This window comes from Mesoplodon densirostris, chromosome 11 (genome assembly GCF_025265405.1).
Source record: "Mesoplodon densirostris isolate mMesDen1 chromosome 11, mMesDen1 primary haplotype, whole genome shotgun sequence".
In the NCBI taxonomy this organism is placed as follows: Eukaryota; Metazoa; Chordata; class Mammalia; order Artiodactyla; family Ziphiidae; genus Mesoplodon; species Mesoplodon densirostris.
The window spans coordinates 19803095-19825032 of record NC_082671.1 but is presented as its reverse complement, the minus strand read 5'-3'; the positions used below and the strand labels follow the sequence as shown (position 1 = coordinate 19825032).

At 33.2% G+C, this 21938-nt stretch overlaps 1 protein-coding gene across 1 annotated transcript in view; it reads right to left on the bottom strand.

Annotated features, from left to right (window-relative positions):
• The window catches only part of ETNK1 (ethanolamine kinase 1), a 71578-nt gene that overhangs the window by 7248 nt on the left and 42392 nt on the right, over positions 1-21938 (bottom strand). Inside the window, exons 4-6 of the mRNA XM_060112430.1 lie at positions 21293-21435; positions 12216-12299; positions 10282-10442 (exon numbers count right to left, since the gene is read on the bottom strand). Of these exons, the coding sequence (XP_059968413.1) occupies positions 10282-10442; positions 12216-12299; positions 21293-21435 (388 nt within the window). The remainder of the gene's footprint in view (positions 1-10281; positions 10443-12215; positions 12300-21292; positions 21436-21938) is intronic.

Sequence of the window (21938 nt, the reverse complement as noted above, 5' to 3'; positions counted from 1 at the left end):
TGAGAAAACCATAATTCAAAAAGAGTCATGTATCAAAATGTTAATTGCAGCTCTATTTACAATAGGCAGGAGATGGAAACAACCTAAGCGTCCATCATCAGATGAATGGATAAAGAAGATGTGGCACATATATACAATGGAATATTATTCAGCCATAAAAAGAAATGAAATTGAGCTATTTGTAATGAGGTGGATGGACCTAGAGTCTGTCATACAGAGTGAAGTAAGTCAGAAAGAGAAAAACAAATACTGTATGCTAACACATATATATGGAATTTAAGAAAAAAAAATGTCATGAAGAACCTAGGGGTAAGACAGGAATAAAGACACAGACCTACTAGAGAATGAACTTGAGGATATGGGGAGGGGAAGGGTAAGCTGTGACAAAGTGAGAGAGTGGCATGGACATATATACACTACCAAATGTAAAATAGCTAGCTAGTGGGAAGCAGCTGCATAGCACAGGGAGATCAGCTCGGTGCTTTGTGACCACCTAGAGGGGTGGGATAGGGAGGGTGGGAGGGAGGGAGACGCAAGAGGGAAGAGATATGGGAATATATGTATAACTGATTCACTTTGTTATAAAGCAGAAACTAACACACCACTGTAAAGCAATTATACTCCAATAAAGATGTAAAAATAATAATAATAAAAAATAAAATAAAATAAAATTAGAAATGAAAAAGAACTTACAACAGACACTGCAGAAATACAAAGCATCCTAAGAGAGTATTACAAGCACCTCTATGCCAATAAAATGGACAACCTGGAAGAAATGGATGAATTCTTAGAAAGGTATAACCTTCCAAGATTGAACCAGGAAGAAACAGAAAATATGAAGAGACCAATCACAAGTAATGAAATTGAAACTATGATTAAAAATCTTCCAATAAACAAAAGTCCAGGACCGGATGGCTTCACAGGTGAATTCTATCAAACATTTAAAGAAGAGCTAACACCCATCCTTCTCAAACTCTTCCAAAAAATTGCAGAGGGAGTAACACTCCCAAACTTATTCTATGAGACCACCATCACCCTGATACCAAAACCAGACAAAGATACTACAAAAAAAAGAAAATTACAGACCAATATCACTGATGAATATAGATGCAAAAATACTCAGCAAAAAACTAGCAAACAGAATCCAACAACACATTAAAAGAATCATACACCATGATCAAGTGGGATTTATCCCAGGGATGCAAGGATTCTTCAATATACACAAATCAATCGATGTGATACAGCATATTTACAAATTGAAGATTAAAAACCAAATGATCATCTCAATAAATGCAGAAAAAGCTTTTGACATAATTCAACACCCATTAATGATAAAAACTCACCAGAAAGTGGGCACAGAGGGAACCTACCTCAACATAATAAAGGCCATATACGACAAACCCACAGCAAACATCATTCTCAACGGTGAAAAACTGAAAGCGTTTCCTCTAAGATCAGGAACAAGACAAGGATGTCCACTCTCGCCACTATTATTCAACATAGTTTTGGAAGTCCTAGCAACGGCAATCAGAGAAGAAAAAGAAATAAAAGGGATACAAATTGGAAAAGAAGAAGTAAAACTGTCACTGTTTGCAGATGACATGATACTATACATAGAGAATCCTAAAAATGCCACCAGAAAACTACTAGAGCTAATCAATGAATTTGGTAAAGCTGCAGGATACAAAATTAATGCACAGAAATCTCTTGCATTCCTATACACTAATGATGAAAAATCTGAAAGAGAAATTAAGGAAACACTCCCATTTACCACTGCAACGAAAAGAATAAAATACCTAGGAATAAACCTACCTAGGGAGACAAAAGACCTGTATGCGGAAAACTATAAGACACTGATGAAAGAAATTAAAGATGATACCAACAGATGGAGAAATATACCATGTTCTTGGACTGAAAGAATCAATATTGTGAAAATGACTATACTACCCAAAGCAATCAACAGATTCAATGCAATCCCTATCAAATTACCAATGGCATTTTTTACGGAACTAGAACAAAGCATCTTTAAATTTGTATGGAGACACTAAGGACCCCAAATAGCCAAAGCAGTCTTGAGGAAAAACAATGGAGCTGGATGAATCAGACTCCCCGACTTCAGACTATACTACAAAGTTACAGTAATCAAGGCAATATGGTACTGGCATAAAAACAGAAACACATATCAATGGAACAAGATAGAAAGCCCAGAGATAAACCCACGCACCTATGGTCAACTAATCTATGACAAAGGAGGCAAGGATATACGACGGAGAAAAGACAGTCTCCTCAATAAGTGGTGCTGGGAAAACTGGACCCCTACATGTAAAAGAATGAAATTAAACACTCCCTGACACCATACACAAAGATAAACTCAAAATAGATTAGAGACCTAAATGTAAGACCGGAGACTATAAAACTCTTAGAGGAAAACATAGGAAGAACACTGTTTGACATAAATCACAGCAAGATCTTTTTTGATCCACCTCCTAGAGTAATGGAAATAAAAACAAAAATAAACAAATGGGACATAATGAAACTTCAAAGCTTTTGCACACCAAAGGAAACCATAAATAAGACCAAAAGACAACCTTCAGAATGGGAGAAAATATTTGCAAATGAATCAACGGACAAAGGATTAAGCTCCAAAATATATAAATAGCTCATTCAGCTCAATATTAAAGAAACAAACAACCCAATCCAAAAATGGGCAGAAGGCCTAAATAGACATTTCTCCAAAGAAGATATACAGATGGCCAAGAAGCACATGAAAAGCTGCTCAACATCACTAATTATTAGAGAAATGGAAATCAAAACTACAGTGAGGTATCACCTCACACCAGTTAGAATGGGCATTATCAGAAAATCTACAAACAACAAATGCTGGAGAGGGTGTGGAGAAAAGGGAACCCTCTTGCACTGTTGGTGGGAATGTAAATTGATACAGCCACTATGGAGAACAGTATGGAGGTTCCTTAAAAAGCTAAAAATAGAATTACCATATGATCCAGCAATCCCATTACTGGGCATATACCCAGAGAAAACCACAATTCAAAAAGACATATGCACCCCAATGTTCACTGCAGCATTATTTACAATAGCCAGGTCAGGGAAGCAACCTAAATGCCCACTGACAGATGAATGGATAAAGAAGTTGTGGTACATATATACAATGGAATATTACTCAGCCATAAAAAGGAACGAAATTGAGTCATTTGTTAAGACGTGGATGGATCTAGAGACTGTCATACAGAGTGAAGTCAGAAAGAGAAAAACAAATATCGTATATTAACGCATATATGTGGAACCTAGAAAAATGGTACAGATGAACCGGTTTGCAGGGCAGAAGCTGAGACACAGATGTAGAGAACAAACGTACGGATAGCAAGCGGGGAAAGCAGCACGGGGAGAGGGGATGGTGGTGTGATGAATTGGGCAATTGGGATTGACATGTATATACTGATGTGTATAAAATGGATAACTAACAAGAACCTGCTGTATAAAATAATAAATTAAATTTTTAAAAAAAGCAGACTCACAGATAAAAAGAACAAACTAGTGGTTACCACTTGTGGGGGTGGGCAATACAGGGGTGGGGGAAAAAATGGTTATCATGGGGTTATATGAAGTCACGTGTATGAAACTTCTGGAAATTGTAAAGCACTACAAAAATTTTTTAAATCTTTCATTCAATAAAAAATTATGTACAATAAAAAAAAAAAAAAAACGGGCAGTGTTTTGGTCAGTTCAGTAAAGCTACACAGAAAAGATTGCCAAGCATATGCTGGCTCCTAGTTTTTATGCCTTTTGTGGTTCAGATGCATTTCTTTCATTCTGATGACTTAGGAATACTTATCTCCAGCTTGCTTTTTCCCATTAGTTTCTGTCTACTTTACTGTCTTCAGTTTATCTTGTTTAATGACAGATTTTTAAAGCACTTGGTATTTTACTTTTTTAGTCATCATTCTTTTTATATCCCTACTTATTACATCTTATTAGAAAACCTATTTTGTTCTGTTTCAGTTTTTTCTGCTACATATTTATGAGCCTTCCAGTTGGCCTTCTCTTTGAAAGCATTAAACAGAATATTGGTATAAATTATATCGTACATACAAGCAAAAATAAAATAGTTGCATGTGTACTTTTTTAACATTTACATAGATAGATATTTAGCTTACATTTATCTCTACCTATGCATTTTTTGATTAGCTATAATCCACATCCAAATATTTAGACCATCTGTTCTCATATCTTGAAAATGGACTGATCTATAATTTTCCCTACTGGAAAATACCTTATACCTCATACCTTACTATATATCCAGCTTTAATTTTCGTATCTTTCTATAGTGGTCAGATTCTACTAAGTTTTACCATTGCATTGTACTCCTTAGCTTTTCTAGGCTGGGACTACACGATACTGCATTATACAGAGTTAAATATTTGATAATCTAAAAAAAAAAGTTTCTGATAACACTAAGACTTCACTTCCCAAGAAATACTCTGTTCTAACTAGAAATACTATAACTAGAAAAAAAATACTAGGTGTGTGGTTGTAAGCAACTTAATTAACCCCTCTGTACGTTTGTTCCCTCATCTGTAAAATGCAAGTGAGATATTATAATTTATAATAAGATACAGACATTTGATCTTCATTCACTGTTCCTGGCTCATAGCTCCTTGGACTTTCCTAAGCATAGAGCAACTGGGAGCATCTTTTGTTATAATATTTGGTCTTTTGTCATTGGTTCCTGAAATAGTTCCACAGCCATAAATGTGAAAGGAATGTGTTTGTTATTCTTAACAAGCCCCTTTCAACCACATGTTAATGAGGTGTCTTTTGGAAAGTCCCTAAGCTTGAGGGCTGGTTGTCAGGGGAAGTAACCACGTGATTAGAAGGTTGGAACTTTCCGCCCCACCACCTCCAGACTTCCAGGGAGGGAAGAGGGACTGAAAACTGAGATGGCCAATGATTTAATCAATCTTGCTTTGGTAATGAAGCATCCACTAAAACCTAAAAGGAAGGGGTTTAGAGAGCTTCCATATTTCGTGAACCAGAACCTACGCACATGCTGGGAGGGTGGTACACCCGAAACTCCACAGGAACGTAAGTTCCCACACCCAGGACACTTCCAGACCTCACTGTACTGTACCTCTTCATCCAACTGTTCTTCTGTATCCTTATAATATCCTTTATGATAAACTGGTAAACAAATGTAAACATTCCTTTGAGTTCTGTGAGCCACTCTAGCAAATTAATAGGCCCCAAGGAGGGAGTTGTGGAAGCCTCCCATTTAAAGCCAGTGGACTTGAGAGTGGCATCTAAAGGGGCGAGGGGGCAGTCTTGTGGGACTGAACCTTTAACCTATGGAATCTGACACTATCTCCAGGTAGACAGTGTCAGACCTGAGTTAAATTTGTAAGACACCCAATCACTGCCTGCTGAGAACTAAAGAACTGATTGGTGTGTGGAAAAAAAACCACATCGGAGCAGCTGGCATACAACAAACATTCAATAAAACGTTAATTATTATAATTATATGAAACCAGAATGACAAAAATGATGAAGATTTTTTTAATGGCTTTTTTTCTGTCTAAGGAAGTGTCTCACGTATTGAAAAGTGATTTATGAGATGAGATGCCTTCCTTCTTTTGAAAGTCTAAATCAGTGGTTCTCAAAGTGGTCCGTGAATCCATGGAAGACTCTGAGGCCCAAAACTATTTTCATAATAATACTAATACGTTACTTGTCTTTTCGACTATGTTTACATTTGCAATGATGAAAAAGCAATACTGGGTGAAGCTCCTGGTACCTTAACATAAGTCAAGGCAGTGGTACCAAATTGAATTAGTATAGTAGTCTTATTCTTCACCACCACCACACACTCACAGTACAAATCCAGCCTCACTAAAGAATGTCCTTTAATAGTTAAAGTCCTTTAACTATTAATTTTATTAAATCTCCACCCTTGAGTACATGATATTCTGTGGGCTGATATAGGAAGTACACATAAAGCATGTCTGATGCATACCCAAAGCATGAAGCCTGTCTCAAGGAAAACCACATATGACTGAGTTGTGACCTAAACTTGCACATTTTTAATGGAACATCATTTTTACTTGAAAAACAACTGACATATGAACTAGAGTTATTAGACTTGGGTATTTGGCAGACACTTCTCAAATATAAAAAAGAGAACTTGTCATTTCAATGAGAATAACTGACAGTATTTGTTGCCAATGACAGACTTTGACTATTCAACCTAAAATTAGAACTTTGGAAAATCTGTATTCAACTCTGTGAGCTTATCAGCTTCTCAATAAAGTACCTAAAACTTTTCTGATACTGGTGGTGATATCAATAAATGTGATTTTTTAAATATCACATAATGAGATGTATCAACTTTTAGAAGATCTATAAAGCTCAATAAATCCATATTTTCCAAATAACTAATGAATGACATTCAAATTACAAAATCACGCATTGGTAAAAGAACCATTCAAAGTGCAAGATAAACTAATGGAGTTTAATGTAATAGAATACAAAAGTTAACTTATGTGTTCAGATTGAACATTACAATTAACCTTTAAGAAACTATCACTTGCTGAGTTTTGGTGAAGCATCAAAAAAGAATATCCACAATTCTCTGAAAAGGCAAAACACTCCTCCTTTCCAACAACTCTATGTGTGTGAAACAGGACTATCTTCATATACTTCAACCAAAACAATACATTGTAAGAGATGAAATGCAGGAGCAAATATGAGAATACAGCTTTTGTTATGCCAGACATTACAGAGGTTTGCAAAAGTATAAAATCATGTCATCCTCGCACTGAAGTGTTTTTTGATTTGGAAAATAGCTATTTTTCATTTTTAAAATGCTGTTTATGTTAACATGAGCTTTTTAAAAAAACAGGTATTTAATAAATATTTTGAATTTGTTTTAATTTCCAAGATGGTAAATACTGATAATTAAACCATATAAACAAAATCTCGTAGAGGTCTTCAAATAAGTTTTTGAAGCGTAAAGTAAGGTACTGACACCAAAAAGTTTGAGAACCACTAGTCTTAATCACCTCAGCATATTCTACTGATATAAAAATCATCTGCAAATGGTATCATAATCTCTTCCTATTAGGTGGGTTCGGTAGTAGAAAAGACTAAAATCAAGGGACATTCTACACCTAAAAATAACATCAAAACAGCTCTCCTCACCATTTCAAGCAGTGCTGGCAAATTTATTTCTCAATTTTTATTCATATAGTAATGGAAAATAACTAAATGATTCTAAACTAGAGAAGCATTATACATAAAACTTCACTTTTTTGGTAGGTAACACCTTTTATAGGGTGAAAAATTAAAAATTTATATGTAATATTAGACTCATAAACAGATAAAAGGGGAAGTGAGGAAATAGCCCATTTGTCATTTTGCATTCCCAAAAATGGCAAAGAGAGAATATTTAAGTACAAATAATATAATAATCTGTGATTCTATGATTTACTAATACTACTTCTCTCAGATTTGCAAGTTATGGATATGTAAGTCTCTCTATCAAAGGGTATTTTAATTCTTAGGCTACCCACATCTGTTGCAAAGAAAAATTAAAAGCTTTATATGGTGAACAAATAACTAAAATGAATCCTCAAACTGTTTCCTGAAAACCTCAATATAACTTTAATATTTTACTTAGAAAGAATCTGAAGTCTGCCAACAATGTGCCTAAAAGCTCCTCAAAGCTTAAAAAACCCCTGTATTCCCTATTTGGTTTTGTAATGCAAATACCTACTTTTGTTTGTCATCTCCTCAACATTAATTAATTATAGTAAACAATTAATTAGAAGTGAAATCTTTTAATATTGAGAAGTCTGATCATACCATTTACTGAACATTTATTTATTTAGAACATTACCAAACATTTATTTACCAAACAATAAACATTTACCAAACATTTATTTATTTAGAACACCTCGATCTTATTCAAACCTCTTTTCCTCCCTAATCAAAACAGCTTTATAATGTATGTATGTGCTGTCTTCTTCATGACAAGTGATCAAGGAAAGAGGAGGAAACAGTATTTAAGACACATCCATAAGGAACAAGAGGAACTTGCCAGAGAATACCGGGAAAAGGGCATTCTAGGTAGAAAGGAATAATGTATACAAAAGCATACAGGCTTAGAACACCCTGGACTGTTTAGAAAACAAGATGACTCTGCCAGAGAGGAGGTGGGAGGTGAGAAATTTAGTGGGAAATAAGACAATTTGTAGATGCTATCATTTGGATTTCATTCTGTAAGTCATGGGGAGTCATAAAGTAGGAAAGTGACATAATCAGATTCATAAATTAGATTCTAGTTATTAGAAAGAGCACTTTTAAAATATACAGTGTGAATTACAGACAGAAAAAACCTGGAGGTAAAGAGACCAGTAAAGACTAACATAGGTGAGAGACAAAGGCCTTAATCAAAGGTCATGCAATTAAGGAGAAAGGGTTGGAACTGACAGAATTTTAGAATAGAACCTGAAAATAGAAAAAATGTGAGAAGAAGAGGAACACATGAAAAAAAATTCCTTCTTTCCTGGTTTCAGAATACAGCAACAGAATGGACAGCATTTTAATTAAGTCAAGATAGTACAATAAAGAATAAAGGATGGGACAGAGGATAGGATGCAGAAAATAAAATTCAAGTTTGGACACCTTGTGGTCAAATACTAATGGGACCCTGGATACATACAGTCAGTACTGATCTGGAGCCTGTCAGTGGGATCATTAACAGAAAGGGCAATAAAAGCCATGGGACTAGATCACCCAATAAAAGTATATAAAGTGGGGAACTCCCCAGCAGTCCAGTGGTTAGGACTCCATGCTCTCACTGCTGAGGGTCTGGGTTCAATCCCTGGTCAGGGAACTAAGATCCCACAAGCCGTGTGGCACGGCCAAAAAAAAAATAAAGTACATAAAATGAAAGGAGCGAGGCCCAAAATCTAAACACAAGGAAACACTAGCATGTAAGAGGGTTGGAGGAAGAGTAAGAAGAAAGAGGAGCCAGAGAAGGAGACAAGCAGGAGGGCACAAAAGAGGAAAACCAAAGAAGAATGGGACCACAAAAATTAATGAAAGGAAAATTGGAATCAATGGAAAATAATGTCAAATGCTATGGACAGATCAAGTAAGATAAAGACTGAAGAGTTTTAACTGGATTTAGCAATTATGTCATTGTTAAGAAAACCCTATATTCTCTACTTTAAGACCATGCTTAAATAGAATAAATAGAATAAATAGAAACAGCAGGCATCCTAGGACCAACTGGAGAGCATGCCATTAATTTAACTAACAGTTCTACTCAAAATAGACATCTAAACAGCAGGTAAAGAAGTCACATTTCAGCACACCCTCTTACTTAAGATGTATTCTATATGGCTCTGGGGGAATGCTGCTCTTAAAACTATGGAAACAGTACACCTGTGAGCCACCAATAGGGTCTATTTGTGAAGACTACATAGCAAATATTCCCCATGTCAACTGCAGAGAATTATATTAAAACTAAAAAGAAGTAGTAGCTAAAATAACTTCAACCCAGTATTCAATTTAATTAGTCTCAACACCTTAGCTGAAAGCTCATTCTAATGGCATCACATCATTCTCAAAAGGTAATTTAAATGAACTAAAATTTGAAAACTTAAATGCATTTAGAGTAAAGAGAAGTGGGTCTTGAAAATAATAAAGCATTACAATATCAAAGAGGCAGGAAATAACTGCTAATCAAAAGAAGGTCAGTAAGACAAAATACTGGTGGTTATGAAAACATAATTCTACCAGTCCTTCCAATCTACTTTTATCATGTTAACATGATATGTTAACATGTTAACGTGTGATGATTAAATGTATTGTAGAAAAACCTTACTACCCATAAGTCTGTCCTTGATTATGTTTTTTATAACATAAAGAAAGAGAATTAGATATTAAAAAAAACTACTTCACACATTAATCCTAACTCTAACTAGAATCCATTCATTAAACAAATAATTTCACTGAGCACTTAACCATGTGGCTAGGCACTGTTGTTCTAGAGGCTGGGGATATAGCAGCGAATGAAACAAAATTTTTGTCCTCAAAAGCATTATAGTGGGAGAATTTTAAACAATCTCGTTTTGTCATTATTTTAAACAAATAACAAGTTCACAAAACTCAAAATGGGCAACTGTTTAAAAAATGATGAAAATTTTTAGTTTTTAATATTATATCAAGAATCTTTCATTAATTGTTTAAATTTAAACTTACCAATGCAAACTGATTGACTTGAATGAAGAGTATTTCTACTTCCTTTTCAGTAACTTCAGACCCAAAACCCTTATATTCTTTGTACGCTTCAAGGTAAGAACGCAGCCACTGGCCCTGCAGTTCTCTATCTGGATAAAGACTATAGTCTACATCACTCACACCTAAAACAGAAAAGAAAGTACACTGAGATTTTTAAGAACACATTACACATCTTGTGCTAACTTTAATAATCCCTACCATCTACATATTTTTTCAGAAAAAAATTATTAAATGTTTCCATTTGGGGCTGAAATACTAGATATTATTAAGGAAATAGCATTTACTAGAATAATAAACCAATCATAATGTATTCCAAATTAAATTCTAATGAACAATACAGTTGATCACCATAATCAATTCTCATTACCTCAATTTTTCCTCAAAGTATGAAGCTTGAACCACCTGCATCAGAAGGCACAAATCTTCGATTTTAATAAGCACCTCAGGAGATTCTTATGAGATTCTTACGCACACTAATATCTAGAGCATTTCCTAGAACTGTGGCTCTAAAGCTTGTTTAATCATTTCTCACAGAGTAAGAAATACATTTTTATATTGAAACCTTATACACACACCTGATATTAAGTTTCACAGAACAATATTTACCCTAAATACACCTTCCAATTCTGATACTTTCTATTTCTTTTCCATTCCTTGCTTTAATTACCCCACGTACCTGATCTCATGATGTATAGTTTGAAAAATACTAATCTAGTTCATAGTATTTTGCCTAGCATTCAAGGTTCTTCCTAAGTTGATCCAAACTTACTTCTCTGGTCTTATGACACTCTATTCTCCTTCATGGATTTTATATCCTACAGAAATAGGTATACTGATCTTGAAGATTTCTTCCTTCTTCCTGCAGTGCCCTCTCTTTCTCTTCTATCTGCACATCCAAACTCTACCTAACTTTTTCAATTTTTTTCTACACAAAATCATATTAAGATCACTCTTTTGTATCCACAGCAGTGACTATCCATATTACTAACATGGTGATATCTCATTATATGCACAACTGCTTTCCCTTCCTATAGATATTTATGTACAACACGTATGTGGGAATACGGCAATGTATAGAGGCTTGGTGGAGGGAAATAACTGAAAACATGTAAACTAAAACTTTCCCCCAACTTTCTTTACCCAGTCTGGTAACTTAGAAGTATATGAAAATACATGAATACATAAATATATAAAAATACAAATTCAGCAATGAAAAGTTCCTGCTAGGTATAAACCACTCAGGGGAATTCCCTAATCTTCACTATTTTAGAGCATTTCATGTTTCTAAATATAGCCATTAAATGTATTTTAAATTAATTATCCTTACATAAAAAAACTTAAACTTTTATCTTTGATGGTAATAAAAGGTTATTTTCAGGGGTAAAAATGACCAGCTTTTCAATTATTCATAGCCAATGACAAAAAAAAAAAAATTATTGCGCTCTTTAGTTAAACAACATTCTAAAAGCCCAAGTACACAATAGAAACAGCAAAGGCTTTTAAATGATTAAAAAGTTGGTTTCAAATCTTAGTTCTTTGCATTTTACTGTGACCTTGGTGAGTTACTTTACTCATTTGTAAACTGGGAATATTACCCAACTTATTGTTGTGTAGAAAAAATCAGATGAGATGAGATTTACGAAGCAACTATGTCAATTCTTAACAAAAGCCACACACAGAAAAAGCCACAATCATTATTTTCCTTAAGAAATTAAGGAAGAGGTCATCATCTCTTTCCTCCAATAATAAAGAAAAACCAAAAAGGTCAGGAATAAAAATTGTTGCTCAAACCCCCAGTTGATCTTCTTTAAAGAAAAGAAAAAACAATTCGAAAAGCATCCTTTTAAAATTATACATGCTACTCCATTAGAGGAACATCTTCCTCTAGATTTTACCTGCAAATTCATTGAAATGATTTCCAATATCATATGCCAGGTAGTTGTATCCAGAATATTCATAATCAATGAACTGTACATCACCTATGTGAGACACAAAAACAGAAACATAAGAAATCACATATAGGATCAGAAAATCCCTATGCTATTTATAATTAAATAGCTTCCAATATTTTGTCTCATTGTACGTGCTTGGTTACATGCACTTCTGAGACAATACAGGGTAAGGCTGTGAATTTTATGGCAATGAGCTTTACAAAATTCAAATTATTTATCTGGGTCAACAGCTTCTTTGTGAACATTAGTGTCCACTACACTAAAGAAAAGTCAAAATACAGTCATTCTCCAAGTTCAAACAAAAGCAAAATATGTCTTTAACCACATGGGGGCATCAGTTACTTAAAAATTCAAGTTTGGTTAGAAATGAAAACTATCTTTGGAAACTTAATAATCTACGCAACTTTAACAAAAAATTAATCTATGATACTCCAACAGTGAATTGACAAGCTAATCTATATATGGAAATAAAATACAGACTTTCAAAGACCTGAATTCTGAGAACCCTGCACTTACGTAACACTTGCTGATCAACATAACAACATGCCTAATTTAAGAAGTTAGTTGCTATCAAACTCTTACATATTCCTGGAATGCTACATAATTAAGGTTTCCAATAGCATATTTGAGCAGCCTTAAGGTGGTTGTTTTATCATTTAAAAAGAGCAAAGGTATAGTTGCTTTTAAATATTTTTTTAATTTGAGAAATTTTTACATAAACTAAAGAGATTCCTATTCTAAATTAGTGCTAAATACAGATACAGATATGCGTATTTTATTATAATTCTCCAAAGACTATCCTGTTCCGCCTGCCCAAGGGACAAACTCCTGCTTATGAACACTTCATTTTCAAGTACTGAGTATTAGAGAGGGTTTGGCTCAACAGAGATATAGGTCCTATTTTTTAAAAGACGAGAGAAAGAGAGACAGAGAGAAACGTTAAAACAAAAAAATCAAAATGGGTCACTGTCTACATCAAGGGATCACAAACTCAAAGGCTAACAGGGCTCAACAGTTAAAATGGATACATGAACAGAGATGGCTGTAAGAACAGTTTCTAAGCTGCTGATATTGAGAAAATGCAGAGCATGTGTCTAGTTACATTGTCTTTTAAAACATCAAGCTGAGGTAACAAAACAAACTTCTGGTTTATACACACTGGCTTTTCCCAGATAAAAGAGCTTTTGAACTGTCATGTGTCATACAGATTTATATGTTTAATCTGGGGATGTATGTTGATCATATTCAAACTCAGAAAAAGAGAATTATATGACAGAAAAATGTAATGGCAAGTGGAGTATTTTAGACAAAAGCAAAAAATTTAATGTAATTGTATTTAATATTTAATTCAAAATTTTCATAATAGTCAAGTCTAGAGTAAAATAAGTGAGATTACCAAAGTATAAAAGCCCAGTTACCAAAATCTATATGCATATTGACAAAATAATATAAGGTTTTTAAAAGTTGGTGACTACATAAACCACTGCAACTCAACCAGTTTAAATTCCTGAATTCACAAAAATTATTCCACAGAAAGTCTTAGAGTTAACCAAATCACTTCACTAAACTGCAGAATGGGAAGACAGAACAAGCTTTAACCAAATCACTTTACTAATAAGCTCCAAAATGAAAAGTCAGAACATATTTTAAAATTTTTTTCTAGGTACCCTTGGGAATGAGAGAGTAAAGACCACCATCATGACAAAATACTTTGCAGCCATGATAAAAATTTCATTTTCAAAAATTATTAAATGACCAGGAGAATTACAAATGTTATATGAAAAAAGACACAAAATAGTAAACACAGTGATCCAAACTATTAAAATATTATGCCTGGAGAGGAAAAAAGAAAAAAAAAACATAATGCATAGGGGAAAAAAGATGAATGGAAATAAACCAAAACAAAATGTTTCTACTAGTTTCATTTCAGATGGTAGACAAGTGACCGTTCTTCCTTTATTCTTTGCAATAAACATTACTTTTAGGAGGAAAAAAAAAAGACAGTTTAAAAAGATTAAGATGAATAAGAGACTAAACACGATCTGGGAAATACCTAACCACCCAGCCTTCAAGAAATCAGGATTCCAGAGGATTTACCAAGTTGTATTACTGAGCCAACCAAATAGTTTTAATAAACAATGTTTTAAATTGCAGCTGTTGATTGCTTTAGCTCTTGTAAACACAAATTCTTGTAGAGCTCATATTAACTGTTACATGCCAATAAAAATACACAGCCCAGTCCTGAAGCTTACTTTTGCCACATAAACAAAAGCTTCAATTTCAATTTTCAAAATTATATTTAGAATTTGGCAAACATAAATAAATTGGCAGGTAAAACATGCCTGCTTATAAATACAATTTAAATAAAGCATAGATCATTTTAACAAAAGTTAAAATCTGTTTCAGTATGAAAATTTTAGCAATGACTTTTTGTAGTAGCATTAATTCATTAAAACTAGCCTTTATTTTTAAATGCTATGTTGAGTTTATAAATAATAAAATTTTAAAAATAAGAAAATGAAGCTAACAAGATACAGATGAGGCTGTTACCAGGCTCCGTGCATGTGAACAAGTGATGCGATAAACCTCCAGTCAGTGCGTTTAAGAAGCACGGGTGCGCCGCCACATGGCAGCAACAATGGCATACCTAATCTGTAGCAGATGAAGAAAATTTGGCAAACTCACATTTTACAAGACACAAAGCTTAAAAGGAAAAAAATTTTTTTTAAATCTGCATTAACTATTCTTTTCAAACAACTGCAAACAAAGTGGAACTCAACCTTAAATTTAATCTTCTGCAACAAAGTAAAATTAAAGAGGCCTGCTTCCCTTATTTTGGGTGCCAGAAAAATCAAATTACTGGAAAATGCTCTCCTACCAAAAAAATGCACTGAACTTTTTTCTTCTACAAATTTAACTTCTGAATTCTAAAATTCCCAAGTATTTAGAGGAACATCCACATCACTATAATAATTAATAGCTCATATGGCATGACTATCTTGTTAATTCTTTAAGATACGAATTTTTAATTGATTCAAGGGTGGAAAGGAAACGAGAATACTCCCGAAAATTTTACACAAAATTTTATATAGGCAGATTCTGAGGGGATTCTCAATTTTCCAGATTTTCAAGGGATCCTTGACCCCTAAAAAGTAAAGCATTGCTTTAAGAGCTAAGACTATTTTATCTGTATATAATTAGCACACTGACTAGCACTGACAGCGGGTAAAGCATAAGATTACTGAATAAAACTATAATCTGAATTTTCAAAAGTGACATTTTTCTTTTTTCGTTTCTTAACGTATCTTCGCAGTAATGAAATCCACACTCCACTGAGTTAAATTGTTCAAATTTCAGTACAGTTTAAATAATATTTAAAGTACTTTAAAACCAAAAAAAAATTAGCTTATTAACTAAGGCTATATAATTCACATGATACATTCATTTGGACTCCTTTTATTTATTGTTGTTACAGAGAAAGGGATAAAGATGAAAAGCAAAATAGCCAATATGAGAACCTGAAAATGTTTCCAACTCACTCAACTTGCTCTACACTGTGATGTAAGGCAGAAAGAGAACGGAGAGAAAAAGTAACCATGATTACACTAATGTTGGCAAAATGTTCTCTATTACACAGAAAAAGGAAGTATTCTGTTCTGGGAAACTTTCGCTTCACCCCTTACTCTAGTGTCCAGTAACTTTACCCTGGACGTGTATACCTTCACCACACAGCACTCATCATTCTGAATGTAAACTTCTGTATTGTGATCTGACTCGTCCACTACATGGCACATGGCTTCCTGGAGAGGCAGTAAGTCCCTTCCACTTTTCCTTATGCAATCCACAGGGCAAATCCTAGCACACAGGAAGTATTCAAATACTAGTGAAATAATGGCGGTTTTGCAGAAAATGCTCAGACACAATGATAACACACGTTTAAGTGGCAGTGGGGGATAAGCATGAAATACTGAGGAACAAAATATGGCATTTCTAACATTCTTATTCCAGTATATGATTGAACATACAGTGGGAGTGAATGTATGAGTAAAGAAAAAACACTGAACTAGTAACTATTTTAGGTAGCTCTTCCTTGACAGTTCAGGTTTTTACAGTCCATTTAAAGTTTTTTATTACCTGATTTAGGGTTATTTTATTTTATACTAAATAGTGATCCAGACTACAAGTTAAAACAAGGTTAAGATTATCCTTCACAAAAATTCCACCCTAGAAAATATAGGTTAGCAAATAAAAAAATAAATTTAAATTTTAAAATAAAACAAAAAACTCTTGTTAAAATATCAATAAAATAACCATATCAATGCCTTTTCATGAATAATAATAAAGTGGATAAGATTTAGAGTCAATCAAGTGACTAAGAATGGTGACTCACCCATTTTCTATTTATATTGTTTTATTTAAAACTCTAAAGAAAAACCTGGCTTACTCTGTAATTCCCAGAAAAGCTTCCTTTTTCTTCCACTCATTTGTATTTCCTTAAATAGCTGTGAATCAGCTTCTTGCATTTGCTGACAGAGAAAATAATCAATGGCAGCCATTTTAAGTTACATATTAGGTCTTCAAGTGAGCTTTTTATGAAGCTTTTATGAATGGGGGAAAAGGAGAAACAAAACAGCCACCAATAAACATTCTGACAGAGCATCAAGACATGAGACAACAAACTCAAAAGCTTTAGCAATTACTTCTAACATGTCAGCAGTTAAAGGATTAGTTGAAATTAAAATATTAGATTTGAAGTCAGTCAATAAGCAATACTGAAATTTGTTCTACTTAGTATAAATTCTTTTTAATTAATTGCTGATTAATTTAAAAGATGACTGATATAAGTCTTATCTTACAATTCTGGAGCGAGAACCACTGCTTTTGGTTTTACTATTATATAACAAATTCTATCATATCATTAAGTATACTTTTCTTACCTTTTTAAGATGTCATTTCACTGAAGCCAAGGAATGGGCTGCTGTTTTACCAACCACCTAATTCCTGGCACTGACTAACTTTTCAAAAATCTTGACAGCTACCATCAACTTCAGAAAGGAAGCTTACTCTTCTCCCATATTTCTGAGTCCTGTCAACTGACATGATGAAAACAAGTAGAAGCAGTATTTCTTCTGTGATGCCTACCAGTTCTGTAACATTCGCAGGTGAAAATGCCTATAAACTGCAGAGTGCTCACAGTCTTTGTGTGTGTGTATATATGAGTACGTATTACACATATACATATATACATTTTTAAACTTTAATCACTCAAGTTATAGTTAAGATAGAATCTGTAAATTGCACTTAAAGATAATCTGAATTGTCACCGCATACCAATGAGCCATAAATCCTTCTGGCTTATACTGATAGTAACCATTTTCACTTTTTCAGAATCAGATACATTTTGTATAATGCACCTCCTATAAACATAATACAGGGGTTGGCAAACAATGTGTTCTCAAGCCAAATCCACCCCAGTGCCTGTTTCTGTAAACAAAGTTTCATTGGAACACCGCCACACCTATTTGTTCATGAATTATATGAACAGTATATGGCTGTGTTTGTGCCACAACACAAATCTGAATAGTGGAAACAGAGACTATAACATGGGACGAAAAGCCTAAAGTATGTACTACATAGCCCCTTACAGGAAATGTTTGCCAACTCCTATCATGGTATAATAGCTGCAACTGAGAGCTGCTAAGCACCCAGTCTGGTGCTATTTACATTATATGCATCATCTAAAATCTTGCCAGGAACCATCTGAAGTAGATATCATCTCCTAAGTTTCAAATAAAGCAAATAAAAGTTCTAGACTATCAACAGTATAAGTACTTCCTAGAAATCTGTTAAACATTCAGAGTCCTAAGCCCATCAGTAGAAATTCTTGTTCAGATGGTCTTGGATAGAGCCCAGAAACCTACATGTTTCCCAAGTACTCTAGGTGATTCTGGTGCAGATGGTAAAGGATCAAATATAAACACTTAATGAAGAGATAAAATGAATTGTCTAATACCACCTACTTCCATATGTGATTAAGCAGGGATCTGAACACGAGTGTGCTTGGTTCCAACATCTATATTCTTTTTGACTTCTCTTTTAAGTTACTTAAGAGTTAAGAGTTTGATTACTATTTTAAGAGTAATATATCTGCTTGTAAGAGTTACTTAGAGATTTTCAATCTAGTTACAACATATAAAAAAATCTAATTTACTACGTTTGAAAAGTACATGCAGAGACTTCAAGATGATCCAATATAAATTCATGAAGTTTAACTAAAATTTGTACTTCCAAGAAATTAAGGGTCTGAAACACACTACAGAGAGATACTGAGCTTGATGATGCAAAGGCTAGTCCCATGGCTTTCATCTTGTTATTTTTATATATATCATAGGTGGATACAAAATGGTGAAGTCCTGACCTCAAATCACATGAATGATTTAACAAGTGATAACAAATCAAACACATTTGTGAACATAATACATAGCTTAATCATTTATTCTTTGTAGAAACCATTTTAATTTGAAAAGACTTAACACTTGGCTTTTAGATGCTATAATAAAGTAACAAGTTCAGGTAAAGAACTTTGCAGTGCACATTTCTAATTTTCATGATCCTCCTTGATATTGCAATTATAAGTACTAACGCTATGCTACAGCTCAAATATATATGTTTTCTGCTTAATAAACTTACTAAATTTATATAATTTACCTTTTATAAAATATGAGGCATGTTACTTCTCCTTATAACTAAAGACAAATATGTCATAGTCACATTACTTCAAAACCATTAGCTCCTAATTCGAAAGAGTAAGATAATAATAAAAAGAACAAGCTTCTTGCCACATTGTCATGAGTTTCAGATTTTACCTGAACAACATTCCAACCATGTTTTCTTAATGCTTATGTATCAACTAATCACATAGGAATTGATTTTTTTAATGGATGCCACAAAGTCCAAAGGTAGCCTTCCTAACGGACAGTATAAAGCCATTGGTAAGAAAAAAATAACAGAATATCTCCACAACTAACACACAAACATAACCACAAAGACAAGAAGAAACAAATGGTACATAATAGACTTCTGTGAAGGGCAAACTCTAAAACCTATATCAACATATTTACACTTGTTGAACTGCGAGTTTTATTCTTCTGTGTAGGGAAGAAAAATTAGACACAAAAGTATGATTTAGGTAACTCGTGGTAAAGTAAACAATGACAACCTTGAACTCTTAAAGCCAGACTGAAGCATAAATATTTTATCTGAAAATATGAGAACTTTTCATATCACTAATCAGTAGTTTAGATAGGCAACTGGTTAAATTAAAAAGTAAAAATTAATTTTTTTACCTAAGACATAGTAATCTGATTTTTTTGGTCCCTTATGTTTTAGATTATAAACAAGTTTGTTCAGTGGAATGAATATTCAAAAGAAACTTATAAAATAAAAATATGAAAAGTTAAAATTATATTCCAAAGGAAATAACAGATTCTCTTGATTAACTTGCAGTTAAAAATAAAGCTGAGTGTCCACTTCAAATGTAAGATGAAGACCCTCACTTGAAATTCCATTATATCAAATAATGTGTTATTAGATCTTGCACTGAACTTAAAAGCTAATATACATCACTTTAATGCATAACTAATACTCTAGTCTCACAAATGGCATTGAGATTTGGTTACTAGTATATAATGTAGTACATATATACTATGACAATTATATATAATAAATGGATAATAATAAATTAAAGGACACTGTCAAGTACTTAATGTTTTGGGGTACACCTGAAGTTTTCAAAAAACGATTCCACACAGACTTCAAGACATTCAAAATAAAGATGTTAGCTCAGAAAATATTTTAAAAATGGAATCTCTAATCCAGATTAAAATATCAAATATAAAAGGTACTTAAGTATGTTTTTGAAAATATGTGCTTCAGTCTACCACCCTTGACAGTGTTCTTTGGTTAGTTTTCTTCAAATTAAAGTCAGTTACAAATATTAAAAGCTTTTGCATTAGAACAGTCTCAGCTTACAATCTGATAAGAATGGTCATAAATAGTAATTTAACATAATATGACCACTTAATCAGAATTCTTTGGCTTCAATATCTTCACAACAGCACACTTTTAATTCAAAATAATCTTCCAACTATGATACCTATGTTCAAAACTGGTTTCCTACAAAATGCAATAGCTTCAAAGTTCCAAATAGACTTTTTGAATTAATACTAATCTTTCAACCAAAATTGTTTTAAAAATGTCAATGTAGTATTGAAGGGCACCTACCGTTTTAGCAACCAAACCTCAAACCACTTTATCCAATAATATAATACAACCAAGTGTTTCTTAACAATAAAAACACAGAGAATTTGAATACAGCAAGATAGGAACAATCCCAAAAAACATTTAACCAAAAAGTTCACTGAGCATCTCAAAAAATGTTAAAACAATTTACTAAATTGTCTTGATTATTACTTTAGTAGATAAAATTTCAGCAACTACAAATAAAATTTCCTCCATCTGTGGCTCCCTCCTTAGCATCAAAATATCTAACAAATCAGTATAATAAACAGGTAATAGGAAACCTGGAGACATATTTGCTTCTAATACTGCTGTCCCCCCCGACACTCAAAAAATTTTCTATATTTATAAAACAGTGCAGTGTCAGCTGGTTTTTCAATAACCCCCATTACAAGCAGGTGCATTTTCAAACCATGAGCTACCAAAAATTTACAATTAAATTCATAAACCAAGTCATTTTATCATTTTTCATTTAAAACTCTAACAGAAACCAGAAACTTTCTAATAAACCAATTCTAAGAAACATATTTTATACAGCTATGCAGAGAATATATATTCCTAATTTAGCACAGTTACCGTCACTTTGTAACCAAAAGAAAACGTTGAAGACTGCACACGTTTTTAACCCTTGCATTTGAATTAAATTTACTGACACAAAGATCAAAAGATTGTTAAGAACATGAAGAAAAAAACCTTACTCACTGCTAAAGTCAAACACCTACCTTGTTTCTCATTGTAGATTATATTCTTACACAACAGGTCATTATGGCAAAGCACAACAGGTGAGCCCAGGTTAGAAAGAATCTTCTTCATCCAAGTCATTTCTTCCTGAAGAATCTGAGGGCTTGGGATATCCCTTAGGAACCTTTCAGTTAAAAAAAAAAAAGAGTTATATCTTGTTTATATTAATGGCAACATTTTTTAAAGTTTCATTAAGGAATAAAATCTTCTTTTCTTTTCTTTTTGGTCATATAGAACTTATTTTTTTCCTTCTAGTTTTATTAAGATATAATTGACACACACAGCACTGTGTAAGTTTAAGGTGTACAGCATGATTTGACTTACATACCTCATGGAATGATTACTATAATAAGGTTAATGAGCAGCCATTATCTCACAAAGATACAAAATAAAAGAAAAAGAAAAAAATTATTTTTTTCTTGTAATGAGAACTCATGATTTACTCTCTTAACAACTTTCATATATAACGTACAGCAGTGTTAATTTATCATGTTTTATATTACATCCCTAGTACTTATTTATTTTGTAACTAGAAGTTTGAACCTTTCGCCTACTTTCATCCAACTCCCACTTCCCCATAACCCACCTCTGGTAACCACAGATCTGATCTCTTTTTCTCTGAGTTTG